General features: G+C 39.9%; 1 protein-coding gene across 2 annotated transcripts in view; it reads right to left on the bottom strand.

Moving 5' to 3' along the window:
• Positions 1–17,542, bottom strand: part of shroom4 (shroom family member 4) — a 70,791-nt gene that overhangs the window by 33,614 nt on the left and 19,635 nt on the right. Inside the window, exons 1-2 of one of the 2 annotated variants that reach the window (XM_037545187.1) lie at positions 9,600–9,757; positions 989–1,140 (exon numbers count right to left, since the gene is read on the bottom strand). Coding sequence is in view for 1 of the 2 variants with exons in the window: in XM_017709881.2 (XP_017565370.1) it covers positions 989–1,140 (152 nt within the window). In the remaining variant the exon portion in view is untranslated. Of the gene's footprint in view, positions 1–988; positions 1,141–9,599; positions 9,758–17,542 lie in introns of those variants that run through there. The other variant, XM_017709881.2, reaches the window with a different exon arrangement.

The following is a 17,542-nucleotide window of genomic DNA, read 5'->3' as shown; positions in this document are numbered from 1 at the left end:
ACATCTCAGAGAACTAAATGAGTTTAATGAGTTTAATTAAATGATCGTGGCAATTTCAGCACTTTCTTGTCTTTTTTAATAGCTGCTTAAAACTGATTTGTTTTCATTTTACTTGGTAATCATATTGTAAAAATGTCAAACTGTCCCAACCCCATCAGCCAGTAAGGCTCCTTAAAAATTCTACAATTATGTTTTATAGTATGTGCACAGTCTGACATACTAACAACCATAATTTCTACTTTTTAGCACTTTTTATAACTGGCACTGGCACTGCAAATACTACAAGTGGTTTAAAATAGTTGCACAGTTAAGACACTAAGACTGCTTGTGCAATGGGAGGGTAATAAAGTGTATGTGCAACTGGTCAAAGAAGAGAGATGTGAAAGGTCCTTTATTGCCAGAAGCTGAGGTAAGAAGTTGCAGAGGTGGTGTTTGGTCTTCAGGGCTCTAACACAGTTGATAATTGATATATTAAACTATGCCTTTAATGGCTAACGGTACTAATCTGTCAGATTGTATCTGGAAATCCCTAATCCTAATCAGTGCTAATCCTCTACTCATTAAACAGTGTAGCTGTACAGATACCACTGAGGTCATTTTGGCCTGGTTCTCCAAGATGAGAGCAGGAGTAGTGCTGGGTGAGTCAGACAGCCGTCACTGGGCACGAGTGACCTAATGCCTGTCTGCCGAACTTCACTGACGTCAGATCATATCAGCCCTGCTAAAGCAAACAGTACACACTGGGTGGCTACTTCCACATATCTGAGCGTCAGCATTTCTCTTTCTCACACTCCCCCCTACACACACACACACACACACACACACACACACAGTTCTCTTAAAATGCTCTGAGAGGTCATCCCACTGAGATCATCGATATCTGAGCAGCCTTTCCTTCTTCAGTCATACTGATCCAGAATATCTCTGACCGGAAACACTCCCTGACCTGTGCTTAGCATGTGCATGAAAGGGAGAACAGACTGTATACCTGCGAACTATGAGCTTCAGAACCCTGTAGGAGCCTTTGATGAGGATGAGAGCTTCTTGGCGAGAGCCGTAGAGCGCAGAACCATTGATGTTGACCAGCTCGTCTCCCACTTTCAACTTCTTACACTGAGCTGCCTTCCCGCCTTCCTCTATCTGAGAAAGAGAGAGAGAGAGAGAGAGAGAGAGAGAGAGAGAGAGAGAGAGAGAGAGAGAGAGAGAGAGAGAGAGAGAGAGAGAGAGAGAGAGAGAGAGAGAGAGAGAGCGCGCAAGCAAGAGATAGAGACAGACACAGAGAGTGTGTGAGAAAAGAGAGAAAATGCAACAACAATGTGAGGAAAAGAAAGGAGTTAATGAAACAAAATCAAAGAAAAAGAAAAGAGGAGAAAAGCAAAACAGAGAGAAGAAAGAATAGAAAAAAGGAGAGAAAAAAGATGGAGAGAAATGAAAAACACAAAGTCAAAGAAAAAAGGAGAGAAAAAGAGAAAGTAAAAGACAGATAAAGAAAAAAAGAAGAAGAAACAAACAAAAAAGTAAGAAAAAGAAAGTAAGAGATAAAGAAATAAAACAGAGGAAGAAAAAGAAAGAAAAAGAAAAGAGAAAAAAGGAATGTTAAAATGTTAAATTCACTCAAACGTATTTAATCTAAACCATTTTTGTAAAACAAGGCTGAACGTTGTCTTAAGCTCTGCAGTTATCTTTAAACATAAACACTTGACCTTACTCTGACATTATGGCAGCATTTTGTACACAATAAACATGCAGTACATGCTCACACAACTACACACACACAGACAGGCAGTTCATTTCCCTACTTCCTTAATCTCCAGGAGGACAGAAGAGTCAAAGGTCAATTATACACACCATACACATACAGTTCTCTCTCTCTCTCTCTCACACACACACACACACACACACACACACACACACACACACACACACGTATGTGATACAGCCAGTCTAAACAGCGGCACATAAATCTCACACAAATAAACATTAGCCCTGCCACTGTATATAAATCATACTCCATCAAGCTCAGGGATCACCATCAGCAGCACAAACATCTCCCATTCCAGCAGACAGGACTCTGCACCACAAATCAGGCCATGATAGAAGACTCTGCAACCTAGCAGGTATAAATTAGGGATGAGAAACCCAACAAGTACATATTAGATCCTGTAATGTAAAGTCTGATATTATCAAAAAAGCTGACTGCTGTAATAACATAGCTGGAACCAGGGTGGGCGATATAGCAGAAATATATTCTAGTACCTCAAGACATTTTCTTGGTACATAATATGCACCAAAATATTTTTTCTTTCTTCACCTATGACACTGCACTCAATCTCATTAAACAAGACTATTTATGCTCCCTTTATAATGAAATGTGTAGCCTGCCAGTGCTCTTGTGAAATAATGTATCACGATAACGATAAATATCGTTACACTGCGCACCTGTGCCTGTACACAGCTATTGTGAATTCCATAATGGAATCATAATGATTCAGTTTCACTGTGAACTACATGAAGAAAGACCCACCTTGCCACACTTCTCAGATAACCTGCCTTCATAGCACTGTATAGGTATCTATCAGGCAATGTAGTCAATCAAGGCCTTTCTAGCCATTCTTGCTCTTGGACTCCACACTGCATCGTGCTGACCTAAATTCCATAACTAATTTGTTCATCTCACTGTAAAGCAGACAGAACATAAAAAACTTTGCCTTTACATTTACATATTAGCAGATGCTTTTCTCTTGCTTAGTGACACTTATGGGTATATTAGTAATGTGTCTGATCTCTGATCCCTGTGTGATAGAATGTTCTCCTGTCAGCATTCAGAGCATATCATGTACTACACTATCAGACTATTCCAAAGAACTCCTGAAATCTTTGGTGTCATTAGAAAGACACAGCACAAGCCCATGGATTAAAGGGGACTTTCTGCATATTCACATGACTAAACAGTGTCATTCAGAGTGGTCTGACGTGAAATGGTGCGTTCTTGAGAAATGTACTGAGTCAGAACTGTTCACAGAGGTGGTGATGGGAACCAGACGTCGAAAGAGCTTAATGCTTCTGAAAACTACCTTGCAGAAAGTTTTTTTCATAAAATTGTTATGAATATTTTACCTGATTCCTGAGACATTGTTGTACAATAGTTTTGAGACTTAAGATTTTGGCCTAAAATGTACTTTTTTTTTAAAGGCAAAATAGTTATTTTTTAATAACTATTAAGTTATTTTTTCGGATTCACCACTATTTTACCATTAATAATGTAAAAACTTGAGATATGTGTAGGTTCACACATGGTCATCACAACCCCTGGTTCCCATCAAAAACACTGAATAGAAATCTGAGTCAGAATGTTTCTCTACAGTGAAATATTTCGTATCAAACCACTCTGAATGACTTTATTTACATTTCAGAAACTGAATTATGCAGATTTTGAAAAATTTGCATTCCACATTAAGAAAGAAATGTATTTTGCCAGTCAATCAGCTTGATATGTCTTTCAAATATTCATAATAAAATAATAATCTAAACCCAGGTTTCTGTGTGTCAATACTATTTTAAAAGTTTTTACTTCCACCATGGTAGAAAAGACTGCATGCCTTGTTTAGTCATTTCTGGACAGTCCCTGAATACTACTGCAAACCAGTGCAGTCTCAGTGAATCCAGTCCCACAGTGAACTAAAGAACACAGAAGAACGCATCGCTCTCTTTTACAGGCCCTCCTCCACAGTCTTATCTGCTACTGAACACCAACTTCTCTCATCAAACACCTAGCGAATACCAGGCTGCACACTAAATCAATAGCTCACCCTGCTGGTATCAGCTGGAGCTGTGCCACAACTCACAAGGTTAGTGAACAGAAAAGGAAGCACGTTGCTAATTGGTCAATCTGACTGAACCAGGCGAGTTACACAGAGTAGACTGTGAGGATTTGCACACACAGTCTGAACATGAAGAGAAGTGGCCAAACTGAAGCCTGTCACAAGTGGACAGGTTTGCTGGTGTGTGCATGTCTGTCAGCATCTCTCTGTGATCACTACCACATGTCTGCAGCTCTCTAACTTCATCCCTTGGTCCATTATTCTTTTGTTCTGTAAAACAGGAACGGCCAGCGGTGGAGAGGTGGAGGCATGTAAACACACACACGTTGGAAAAGTGGCCAATGTTGCTACAATAACACAAACACAGACACACAGATTCCAAGAGTGCCCTTTATTGCTACAGTAATGTACACAAACACACACACACACACACACACACACACACACACACACACACACACACAAACCTAACAAATGGAAACACAGTTAACTTTTTACGATGGTGCTTAACAACCACCTTGGGCCAATAATTTCTATTATCGAATTTCATGATAATTTCAATAAATAATGAATTAGACATATTCATTCATTTACCTGTTCTCCTTTACGTGCCACAAGACTTTTTTTTTGTGATTCAAATATTCCTTTTAATCATCTGCGTTTAGTAATCTGCGCTTAGTTAAAAAATGTATACCTTATAAAAGACTGCACTTCATTATAGGCTATTCAGAGTACCACAAACAAACTCACTATACACATACAGCACTGTGCAAAAGGCAGAGACTTTTTCTATTTCCAGTCAAAACAGTCAATAAGTTATTCATTCTTGAGGAGACATTTTTGGACATACTTCTAAAGTTTCAATCTTTAAGAAAATCAAGCTCCACTCTTGCTTCAGATCTGAAAAATCCACACATATTTCTGTCCATCCTTCCACTGAGAGAAGACAACTATGAGCCTGAAACGATGTGTAGCTGCTGAGAAGCCCTTACTGAAAAAATGAAAATTTGTAAATTAAACAAAGAAGCTGCTGGTGTTCTCAGAACAATGAACTGACCACCACAGAATCTAAAGCTTCTAAGACTGAACTTAGGAGGTGTAGCATAAAAATCTCTGCAGATTCCTTTGAAAAACTAAAAGCAAGTCTCCCAAACGCATGCAACTTGGAACATCTGTGGAAAATGTGGATTACTTAAATACTGAAATTATAATTAGTTAATGAGGCGGTTTCTATTTCTCTTTGTGCCGATGAAATGAATAGCATTCTGTTCTACTAAGAAATTAAATAAATAATAGGTGGTCTCTGACTTTTGCACAGTACTGTACTTCTTTTCAGTGCCACTTTTGAGTTTTTCAGTCATGCAAACAATGCCGAGGAATAAGCAAACAAAACAAAGAAACTCCAGTAGAGTTTGAAGTGAAGAATCAGTGGACGTAACTGTCTTTTTACGTCACTGTCCATGCTCAGTTAAGAATTTCTCTGTCAACCCAGCTCTGTACCCTGTCCCAAACCGCCCTGTTGAGCTAAAATGCAGTTGTTTATTCATTTAACACATCATTGTGCGGCATAAAACTTGGACTTTGAATTGTGCCATAAGCAAATTAGCCCATTTAAGAAAAATCAGTATAAAAAGGCCTGCACATAGCATAGTCTGCACACAGACAATGCACACTTTTAAGCCCAGAGCCCATGAAGGATTTTGCCCTTTATATGCGCACAATGATAAAATTACCTACATAGTCTTGGAGGAGAACTGCAGGACTTAGGGTGTCATTTGGGACAGGGCTTTAGATAGAAAAGCTAAGATTAAACCATGTGTGTGTGCACAGGAAAGCATGATGCTTATCACATAAAACATGTGGAAGAGTTGAACTGTTTATTTTTCAAAGGAAAAATAAATTATACTTTGTGACTATGAAGAAAGTAAAGCATTTCTGATAATATAAGGCATTACTGTCGCCACAGCCTCTGTGTTAGTACTTACTGGAGTAACTGCTTCATATTCTTAATATCTATGTAGTAACATTGGTTTCCTCCACTGAAAACAATATCTTTCATGTGACTGATGTCACTGGGGGTGAAATCACATGCAATTTTTACAAAACAGTTTACACCACACAAAACCTGCTCTATTTTAGGTAGCACAGATGAGATGAATAAAGAAGCTAATATCAGTGTCGTTTTTTTCTCCTCACTCTGGTGGCTGACATTTGTTTTCACAAACGAAGTAGCATTTTAGGCACCTCATTAGACACACAGTCACTGTTTGATCTAACACTCTTTGCCCGTCATTATTGTACTCAAATGGGAAAGCGAGGTGCTCTCAAACAGTCATAAATTGGAGATTAGGGTACCAGTCTTGTGACGGGATGGTTGGTGGTTTGATCCCCCGAGCTGATAGGATATGACTGATGTGACCTTGAGCAAGGCACCTAACCCCCAACTGCTCCCCAGGTATCATGGATAGGACTGCCCACTGCTCTCAGCAAGTGTGCTCACTGCCCCTTGTGTGTGCGTTCACTAATGCATGTGAGTGTTTCACTGCATGGATGGGTTAAATGTGCAGATCAAATTCTTCTGTGTGCAAGCACAATTGGTCAATGGTTCTTAATTAATATGGAGTAATGATTGCTTAATTAATTAATTAATTAACTAACAGGAGGGTGTGAGGATGATTTCACTTGTTCAAGCTCAAGCTTGTCCTTTTTGCTTGCGACTGCAGACAGCTTGGCTAATCATCCAAGGTAGGCTGTTTTTCCAGTTCTGAGAGCAGCGTTTTACATTCACGGTTTTCACTTGGGATATTGCAGATTGCGTTAAAAACAAACCTAAAGCCGCCATTCCCATTATCACTCATTTTACAGCAGAAACTCTTAACTGCATTTAATTCACAATGTGTATCATCTTACAAATGGCCATATGACCCCTGTAATAAATAAAATAAAATAATGTGGGAAAAAAAACCTGAATATTAATATGAATATTGTGGTGCTCCTAGGTGCTATAAATGTCGAAATGACTGGAAAAGAACTGGAGGGGTCTACCTGCATCAAAAGGCAGTCTCTATCAGAACCTCTATTTGGTCCAACAGTCTGATTGGTCTGACAGCCAGACTGCTTGCTCCAAAAGTTCTATAGAATTCGTAATCCTGAACATAACCTGGATTATAGTTTCCATGTTGCTGGTCAGTAAAACGCCATCCATCATCATGATCCAGGGTTACAACTGGCTACCTGCAAGAAACTCTGTTTTGTGAGACAGGCCCCAAAAGTAGCCCTTCTAGCTACAATAACATGCACAGACAGATGGGCACACATGCGCACGCACACACACACACACACACACACCCTCTCTCCTCCCATGGTAATTGCGAGCCTCTCTGCAGTAGTGTAAATAAACACAGAAGTGTTGTTGAGGCTGTGGTTGTGTGGGAGAGCAGCTCTGAACATTGCAGGAATACTTCTCAGTGGTTTTGGTGAGGAATCGTCAAAGATGAAAGAGAAAGGGTCCCTGCAGAGACTGTGTGCATATTCATGCTCACAGAGTACAAAGCCAGGTGGGGGAGCGCTCCGTTTCTGTGTATGCTCTTAGGTAAACCCTGACGCACAACAGTTACTTTTATAATGTGCTTCATGACCTTGTTCCACATGCCTTATTTTGTATGCGGACCCACTTGCATACTTTCTGAAACGCTCATCCATTAAAAAAATAAATAAATAAAAAAGGACATTAACCTCACTGACTTTAAATAAGAACACATCAGAGACAAAGGGGGATTTGGAATACGGGTTTGAAATCTGGAGCACAATAGAGCCAAAGGACGCTTTGCTTCTGGACCAATCTGAACTAATCTGTGTTGCAGGAGCATAGATTAGTCAGGGTTTTACAGAACAGACGTTTATGTTCTTTCCTCCAGTTCACTTTTGCAGGCTTTATCTCTCCCACTCAGCAATGTATCATATTGAAGCAACTAGAACTAATCACATTTGTGTTGAAGGAATATGTCAACATTTTTCAACTTAATTTCTATTTGTGACACATGAAGCAATTGGTCAGTTACTGTAGACAATAGTGTCCTTGTATTGAGATGTTAAAGCATCTGCCATTTGGCTTCTGTTATGACTGTATTTGAACTCAACAAGTTTTCAGTTTTTTCATTTCTAAGCCAAAATTGCTGTCTGTGGTAAGTGACTATGTTACAGATATAGCAGACAGATTAGGCTGAAAGACACTGGAGTGTTCCTCCAAGTTGGTCCATTTTTCTCCTCAAGGCCTCAGAGAAAAATAACTAGCTCCTGCCTGTGGGTCGGTGTCTCTCTCTCTCTCTTTCTCTCTCTCTGATAACTATGACAGGAATCCATGTGATGGAAACAATTTTATGCTCCCAATAACACTCTCCTTTGTCTCACTCCTTTTCCTCACAAGGCAATTTTCCTGGGATAACATGGATTACTTTGCATTTGGTGTATACAGATGTTTGACAGCACTCGTCTGAAGAAAACCCAGACAGACGCCACAGTAAATACTCAAATATGACTCTGAAATCCTGGCTTCTTCCTCACATCCACTTTTGGTTAACCAAACGTCCATTTCAAGACTTACTCAAGCTAGATCTGTTTTACCTGGGGAGGAACTGGAAGTCATTACAGATGAGATTTGTGATTTTAATCCAGTTTGAAGGTGCAAATTCATAAAGAATGACCTTACCTGTAATTGGCTGACGCATGACTTTAAAGCTGACTCTGTTCTAGTAATTAGGGAAGCACAATGACATCAGAATTATAATGGTAGATATTTGCTTTTAAAAAATATCAGCATTAGAGATTAGTACCTGCAATTTATTCATTTTACTGCACTTTTAAATCTCTAAAAATAAATGTTACATTTCTCCAGGTGGAACTAGCAGCAATTTAAAGCCCAGAAGCATGCCTAAGTGCAACTGGTCTCAACTAACCTTACTTAGCAAAAACTCTGAAAAGGGTTTTCTGACTCGCAACAATAATGAAACCCTTTTGATGCTACACAGAACCATTTTTAAAATAGTTCTTTAAAACACATACAACTCATTTTCTGTCATTCGGAAGTAGCACTTAATTGTGCAAAGAACTATTTTTGCATCCAAATTGTTCTTTAGATCCCCCTGGCCCTATACAGAGCTCCTGCCTTTGCTAAAGAAACCTTGAAGAACCATTTTGCGTGTAAAGAGTAACGATAATAACAAAACTTCCAAACAGACATGACCATGTTCTGAGTTGTTATTACGTGTGCTGCCTGATAACACAGATTTGTTCTATGACATCTCAATTCATGCTGTCTGTGGGAATTCGGGGAAGTTATATAGAAATGTTATCCTGTACAACTAAGCCAGTCAAATTACATTACAACACTTCCTCCTAAGCCTAATACAGCTCCAATACTGCTACCAGCACTTGAACATTTACTCTGCTATAAATAGAAATTAAGTTAAAACCAGCTTCTTTCCAAGCCTCCATGTAATAGCTGTACATGCTTCACCAGAACAAGGCACAAAACTATTCCAGGGCCAAGAGTAAACCCAGGTAGACTTTATAGTGGGATTTGTAATGGTAATTCAGGCAGCCAGCAATTTAATGTGCACAGACTTCTGAATGAAGCTGCCAAGTGCCCCCCCTTTTTAATTCAGTCGCACCCTTTCAGACTTACTTCATTTGGTGCCCAAGTGCTCAAAACTCCCAAAACAAAGCACAGAGAGACAAAAAACGGAGACTAGAGAAAGAACGGAAGCTTCTCTACAATACCTGTGATGCCTTCCATCAAAACATATCTTGTTTTTCAGTGGTCCCGTCTAATGGCCGACCCCAAGCCATGATGTAATGGCACTCCATCCTTGTTAGCTCCAGACTGTCATCTCTTTATTTAGAGAATGCAGAGAAAGAAATGGCAGTGGGATCCCCCATTCAGCACTACTCTCTGAGGAGTTATAAGCTTCTACTGGTGCACGCCACATGGACTTCAGAAAGCCACTACACCTCCACCCTTGGCCTTCATCTCTCCCTCCCTTTCTGTCTTTCTCTCCCCTCAGTGTCCACCCACTGCTCCCTTTCATTCTCTCTTTCTTTCCTTCTCCCCTGAGGTCATGTTCTCCTTGGAGGTTTGGAGATAAAAATAACTGTGGCGTTGTGTGCTCTGCACACGCCACACCTATGTTCCATCGGGCCTCTTTCCGTGTATTTGTGTGTGTGCGCGCGTGTGTGTGTGTGAGAATGTATTTGGCTTAGGCACTGGCACCAGCAAGCTTGTTCCACGCTCCCCAGTGACCATGAGGGAAGGTTTTTACAAAGAAGGTCTTTGTGGAGTTTGGAATGGTCCTCCATCTTTTTTTCCTCCCTTCTTCTCCTTCACTTTTTTCAGCCATCTCCCTCAGGAACCACCGCTCATTACAAGCCATGAAAATAAAACAATTTCCGCACCACATTCTTCAAACGAGGCCTGGCAGACAACGCTGTTGAGGAGGTAGCTTGCAGCTAGTGGGAGAGCGCTAGTTTGCTAGCTTTTAATTAACGTTTTTTGCATTTGTGAAAACAAACGATGGGTGGAATGAAGGAGAGGCCGTGGGTGAGGAGAGGAAACAAATGGCATCACTGCACCTCCTTTCCTGCCCCTCCTTGGCCAGATAAAATACACTCACCGTTTCAACCCCAGGAGGTGAGAGGAGGCTCAAATTACCCGAATAAGGCTGGAAAATTATAAGTCCCATGGCGGGAATAGTCTTAATACAATAAGTGGCTTTGAGAGGCCATTCTCAGCAGCTCTGTCACTGTAGCGAAAAAGTGCATGTACGCTCTCAGGCTCTGGCAGTGTTGTGTGCGTGTATCAGAATGAGATGGGCTGAGGGTGAACAGTCCCAATGTCTACAACAGGGACAGTGTTGATCCAGAGCACCAAATAAGACAAGCATACACCAGGCCTGAACAGGACCTGCATCACATCAAACCAGAGAAGTACACCAGACTGCTCTCAGGGTTTTTCAGATACTGTGTTTGGGATCAAAGAGCAGCCTGTTCCAGCATGTTACTGATTGCTGAAGAGGCCTTGATGACCAAATCATTTAAACACTAACACCAATGATAAAAGAAATGAACACAGCCAACAGACGGCAAACCTGCTGTACTTGCTTTAATGACAACATCAGGCCCTTTATCAATTTCTGAGCCAAATCTGAAGGGTTAAGTTTAAGTAAATAGTGAGGGGTTTTCAAAGGGGAATTCCACCAATTTTTCAACATTAAACTGTTAAGATATAAATAATGCCACTCTCAGTGGTTTGATGATAAATCGTACAGTCAGAATTGAAACTTACACAGTGAGAACTGTTCATGATGGTGGAGATAGGAACCAGATGTATGGAAGCATTTAATCCCTTTAAAAGAAGCCAGAGAAAGTCATTACATGAAATAATTACAAATGCTCCCTGATGTTCAAGACATTGTTTTATGATAGCTTAGAGGTAAGATTTTGGCTGAAACTTGGCTTTGTTTAAATTATTTATGGTGGAGGAGAATGCAGGGTGTTATAAGGCAAAATGATGCCTAAAAAAACTTATTTTTTCATCATTTACCACTTTTCTGCTTTATTTGTGTTATTGTCATTGCAGCCACTGGTTTATATAATTTGGCTCACTAAACAACCATGTCTGAAAAGAGATTTATGAGTGTGTGAATCCTTCACATAATGCAAAGTTCTGTATTAATTAAAATCGCTAATATCAAAGAAAACTGAACTGTCCTCACTTTTCTTTTAATAACATAATCGGAGCACAGAAAAAAAAAATACAAGAGCGTGATTAAACTTTAAAAAGGTTCTTTACACTCACAGATACATCTCATTTACAAAAATAGTTCTTTGAAGAACCATCCACTGAAAGGAAACCAATATAGATCTTCTACGGCACCAAAGAACCCTTTAAGGCACGTGTATTTTAAGAGTGTATTGGAATAAATTCTCTTTAGCAACTTTAACTTTAGCAACATGAACAGACAATGGCAACAGTAATCTGTTGCTGCATTTTCGCCTGAAAGAGCACACCCAAAGAAAATGGAGCATTGCTCGCATATACTTTGGGCTACAGTCATGATCTTGGTCTCATCTTAAAATGTGACACTCTTGATTTGAACTCTATGAATTACTGACTCAGAGTTACAGAGACCAGAATGGAGGAGTTTATATCCATCTCTAAACTGATCTCTGACTCTTGCTGTGTTATCAAGATGGTGTGTTTTGAATTATGTTGTCTGTGTGTCCTATTTTATTAGGCTACATACATACATATACATTATATATATATATATATATATATATATATATGACAGAAAAAGACATTTAATGCAATTTGGATAATCTGGAAGATCAAACAGATTTCAGGCACCTTACTACAAGTAAGTAGTATGATTTGGAAGATCAACAGATTCCAGTCCTGAAGGGCTAGTATTCAGCACAATTAAGCAGGTTTAGTAGATGTGGTTGCACAGGGAAAGCACCAAACAGTGCTGGATGTGGCCCACCAGAACCAGAACTGAAGAACTTTGCCATACTATCAGTCATGTTATTTAGATTTCACCAAGAACGAGTGACCACTGAGCTTACAGATCCAGAGTCAGCTGACCTCTCTTATGCAGCTAACACTGAAATGAAGTAAGTAAGCCTGATGTGCACTCTAGAAGCACTAGACAGTCTGTAGACCATCATGAGTGATGGAGAAGAATGAGCTCCCTGTCTACCAGCCTAAGCCCACGTGCTCCAATCCGACTGGATGAGGTCAGCCCCTCTAACACTCTATAAATAACAGGGCGTGCCCTTCACCGCCAACCTGGCCCGTTGCCGGCTATTGTGCTACAGCTGGACACAAGAAGGCACTGCCCAGCTGCCCAGTCACCTGATTGGCTTTTACAGTCCATGCCAAGTCAGTAAACTAAGGGAAGGAAAACAATTCTCTATGCTAAAGAGAAAGCCTTGGTTTGGAGTTCTGAGGAAATCAAACACCTAAGCAGTGGAATTACAGTGTCTGAAAGACAGAAGTATTGCTGACCAGTGTAATTTCAAAGTCAAATGCAGTGAGAGTTTTGATTAGCGTGCCCTTTCTGAAGACACACATGGAGACACCGGAATCGGTCCTGCCGAGTGAGATTATTTTCCCTTGAAAGGAGAAATGTAGCTTTCCGTAATCACACTGACACCAGTCTGAGAGGATTTAGTGTTTAACAAACACATTTAAAACAGAACGTGTCAAAACATGTTTTCAAAGAATTAGACAAGTTTCGACACCCGCGTTCTGAGTAATAATTTAGTGTTCAGTAGAGGCCAATGCTGAGGAGCACTAGAGAGAAAGAGTTTCCCAAAAATGCTGCTCTAAAACAAATGCTCCTTTATCAATGCCTGTAATGATTTCCCTGGTCAAAAAAATCATTAACAGAGAGGTGGCCAAAGGCATGCAGCCCAGAGTCTCAGAGTGTGGATATTTTTGGGTGTGTGAGAAATGTCTTGAAATTTGTGCATTTTCTCTTTGTCCAGTATTTCTCAGTGTTTTGTGACTCATACAGATACAAAACATAGTGAAACTGGTGAGAATTACCTTTAACAACATTTTGACTCTACTTAGACCCTCTCTATTTGCTGCATTGTTACTGTAGGGCACCATCTCAAAAACAGTATTGCAAACAATGTGCAATAATAATTTGTTATTTAACCATAAAAAGTGACAAACTGAAACCATATAGACAAACTATTTATATGCATATGACCAACAACTGATATGCAGCTTGTATGTCATGTTTGAATAGTTGTTACTGTGCTTATTATTCTACATCCAGTTAAAAGGATTTGACAACAAAGATGGTGCCATTTCCCATACATTGCTAATACATTATATAATAATTTATAATACCATATATTACTTTTTCTCCCTCGGAGATCCACATGTAAAGGTTGTGTGCTTTTATAAACCAAAAGCAGTCATCATTTTCTTTCACACGGCTATTTTCCCACCTCTCTTTATCACTGAGCATTATACACATTCTGTTCTGTTCTCATTGGGTGCCCTGTACAGATCTGTCTGCTGTCTCGGAACAGTCTGAAACACTCCTTATAACGTCAACATAAATGGGCAGGACCAAACTAATGTAGGCTGAACGGGCGAATGCGAATATGGTTTTGGTGACAAACGAGCCTCTTTTGCAGCTTAATGTCAATATACAAAGGTGCAAAAGACAGAGGCCAGGAACTTCCAGTAAAATTGGCCATTAAGTACAAGTTATTCATTTTTAAGGAGATACTTCTGATCAGATTGAATGTGAGACAATCATTTTGAATAAGGAGTTTGCAAAGGTGGAGTTAAAAAAAAGAATTCTTAAAAGATATTGAAAACATGGTCCTACAAGTCCTAACAACCACGCAAGACCTGGAAGAGCACGAAAAGCGTCATGATTTCATCCTTGAGAGACAGCAGAAAAATCCACAGGTGTTTCGGTCCTTCCTTCCACTGTGAGAAGACACTCAGTGTCATGGTTCTGTCAAGACGGCCTTAGTGAGAAAAGGAAATAGACCAAAAAAACATTTTTGCCTGGAAATTAAATAAATAAAACATGGCATGACATCTCCACAGTACTGTATGGACTTGTCTTGGAAGTGAACAGTACATTTTGGAACTTTAAGAATGTTTATAAAATCAGGAATTACTCTTTAAATGCATAGGGCCTACTGCTGTATCAGTCAAGGTAATGTCTTTTCGCTTTATCTGTCTTTCCAGAGCCTGTGTGTGAATGTGTGTGTGTCTGTCACATGACAGCCAATGATTAACACATGCTGCATCTGCTCACTGTCCATTAAACAGCATGCTCCCTGTGAAAAAAGATTCGTCTGCCTGTCTTTTCCCTCATTTCTTCCTGTATTCTCTCTTCCTCTTCTTTTATAGCCTCCATTCTTTCATTCATTGACGGACTGTTTTTAATCCAAATCACTACAGCCTAACAAGATGTTGAGTGAAAACACATTCCCTGTTTAAATCATGGCCCACAGAAAGAAGACCCATGTATGCTGACCAAAACCTTCCACTGAAATAAAAAGGGGGATTTTTTTCAGTGCACGGGGGGTGTGAATGTACTGGCTTGAAGCATTTGAAGAAAGGATATGGAAAAAGGAGATGAGGAGCATGGAAAAGGGGGAAATGAGTAAGATGAAGACATTCTGGGCAGGTCCGGGAAGACTAAGGAATACACACTGGAATTCTCATCTGCTCCACTCACAGCGCTTCTGCAGGAAAAAGCAACAGAAGCCCTGGCGACTGGCTTATGTCACACCTATGTGTGGGAAGATGTTTGATACAGAAAAAAGAAGGACAGAAGAAAACAGGAAAAGATGTTTATAGAGAACAGACAGAAAAACTTCACATCACATTAAAGGATGCATTTTAGGTCACAGCAGGAGCATCAGCATAATTATAGATGCAGGTAAAAGGCTGAAGCCACAGCCTTGCACTCCATCTAGAGTGCACACAGTAGGGTTGCACGATATGGACAAAATGTTGTACTGTGATTATGTTGCTGCATGTGGCGACTGCAATACTCCTCTTGAAATATTAAAATACAATGGAGAGTCATAATGCAGCAGAGCTAAAGACTGGCCTGCCTTATTTTGACTGGAATTACAGGATGTTATGTCCTTTCTCTTGCCACAGAAACACATGTGAAACATCTGAGATAATACAATACGAAATATTTGCATTCTTTCTTACCTTAAAAATAGCAGTTCAGCCAATACGTTTCGTTCTTTGGTTTGCTTTAATCCTGTGCTGTAGCTACAAGGCTAATGTAATTAAAAAGTTGGAAGGTGTGATTTACATTGAAACTCTTTTTCATAAATTCCATAAATTCATAAAGTCCAGGCCTGTTACTTCAGCCAAGCAGGCTTGAGCAAAAAGTCCAATCACAGTTAGTTGCAGTTGTGTTGTACACAGGGGTGTTTTGGTAGCTTTGGATTGGTACAACTCATCTACAGGTGGTTCACAAGCTCTGTGTTAGTGGGTTCAGTTTCCCCACCTAAAACTTAATAAATTAAAAATTAAAATGCAGCTCACACAATTAGCAATATTAATATAAAAACAAATAATGATTAAGTCAGGTCACTCAAAATCTTTTGAGGTGACTTCTATGATGCCTGAAATATTTCACTTTTACACAGAAATCGCAATTTAATCTGCAACAAGAGCTGCAATTTTAATTACAATTTACTAGTTTAAAGTGGGGATTTTTTTTACCTAGTCACACAGAGCTTGTGAATCGTCTGTAGATAATTAAACAACACCCACATGACATGATAACAATCAACAGGGCATCTGCCATACTACGCTCAGTGCTTGAGCCAAGCCTGGACCCTTAATTTATGGAAAATAATCGGAATTTAAATTGCAGCGCAGTACTGTTTCAGAAAAATCTCAATTAGATATTTCCCCCCAGATGGTTCAGCTTTAACTTCTGTTATACTAACCTCAAGGCTTCTTGTAGTTCCTTCACACACCAAACATGTTTACCCCTTTTTGGGGTAGGGGGACAATAGTGTAAAACAGATTTTTCATTTCATCACAAAGGCCAATGTTGAAATAAAACAACATGCTATTAACAAGCAATACACTGTGCAGGCCATGCACTCAGTGGGAATTACACAGCTGCATGTAATGAACAAGTATGGTAGTCTATTACAGTGATTAATGAACCTGAACTCCGGGGCAAATAAAAACATGGATTGCATTTAACATATTTCTCCTCTCCTTGATTGTAATATGATAATAGGTCCCCAGCGCACTACTGCATGGTAGTTCCCCCTGCATGTGTTAATACATATTCAGTGTGGAAATTGACACCAAACAACTTAGTCCACTGGGGAATGCCATTCAAGAACATCCATTCAGAAAACACAAACATCACTGCGCTCTCCATCTCGCTCACACGCACACACACACAAAGCCATGCTTTCCTTGCAACAACAATCAAAAGCAGAGTCAGCAGGTCGCTATGGTAACCCCCTGCCATGGAGCGTATTGGTGTGTGCAGGACGAGGCTTCACAGCTGCATGCCAGAACTGAAGAGGAATCCTTTTCTCACCCCTCTCCTCTTCCTGAGGCTTCCAAAACTCATATAGAGCCATAAACTTGTCTTTGTTGTCACTCCCCTCCTTTAAAGTGACTCTTTACAACGTTACCGCTCAACTGTTCTACACAGATGTTTGTCCTGTTTGCAACCACTGACTTCATCATATGTACAATGGACTTGAAAAAAAGAAAAGAAAGATTCCTGAGGCACTCAATAATAATAAATTTAGTTACATTACTGAGTCAAATAGAGTAAGTATATATAGACTGCACATGCAATTAGTCATTACATCACTGCCACACCTTTCCAGTGAATCCCAGTCTATCCATGTTTTAGAAACCAGTCAGCTTGAACTGCAGTCCAAATGTGTAAACAATGCAGTCCACTGTCGAACATCTGTAGGCTCTACCAAAAGGTATACACAACGCAAAGCACTGAACCGAAACACTGTAAATTACCTCCTTCATGCCAGGCGCACATGTGGGAAGAGAACACTGGGCATGTTTTTTCACCCAGGGAAGTCACAGGTAGGTGATTAATGTGGAGAAAATGGACACAAAATGCTTGAATGGCTTACATGCTGGTCCCAAAGCTATTTTCAAC

Source organism: Pygocentrus nattereri, chromosome 2 (assembly GCF_015220715.1).
Source record: "Pygocentrus nattereri isolate fPygNat1 chromosome 2, fPygNat1.pri, whole genome shotgun sequence".
In the NCBI taxonomy this organism is placed as follows: Eukaryota; Metazoa; Chordata; class Actinopteri; order Characiformes; family Serrasalmidae; genus Pygocentrus; species Pygocentrus nattereri.
The sequence above is the reverse complement of the archived record's forward strand: the minus strand, read 5'-3'. Positions and strand labels throughout refer to the sequence as shown.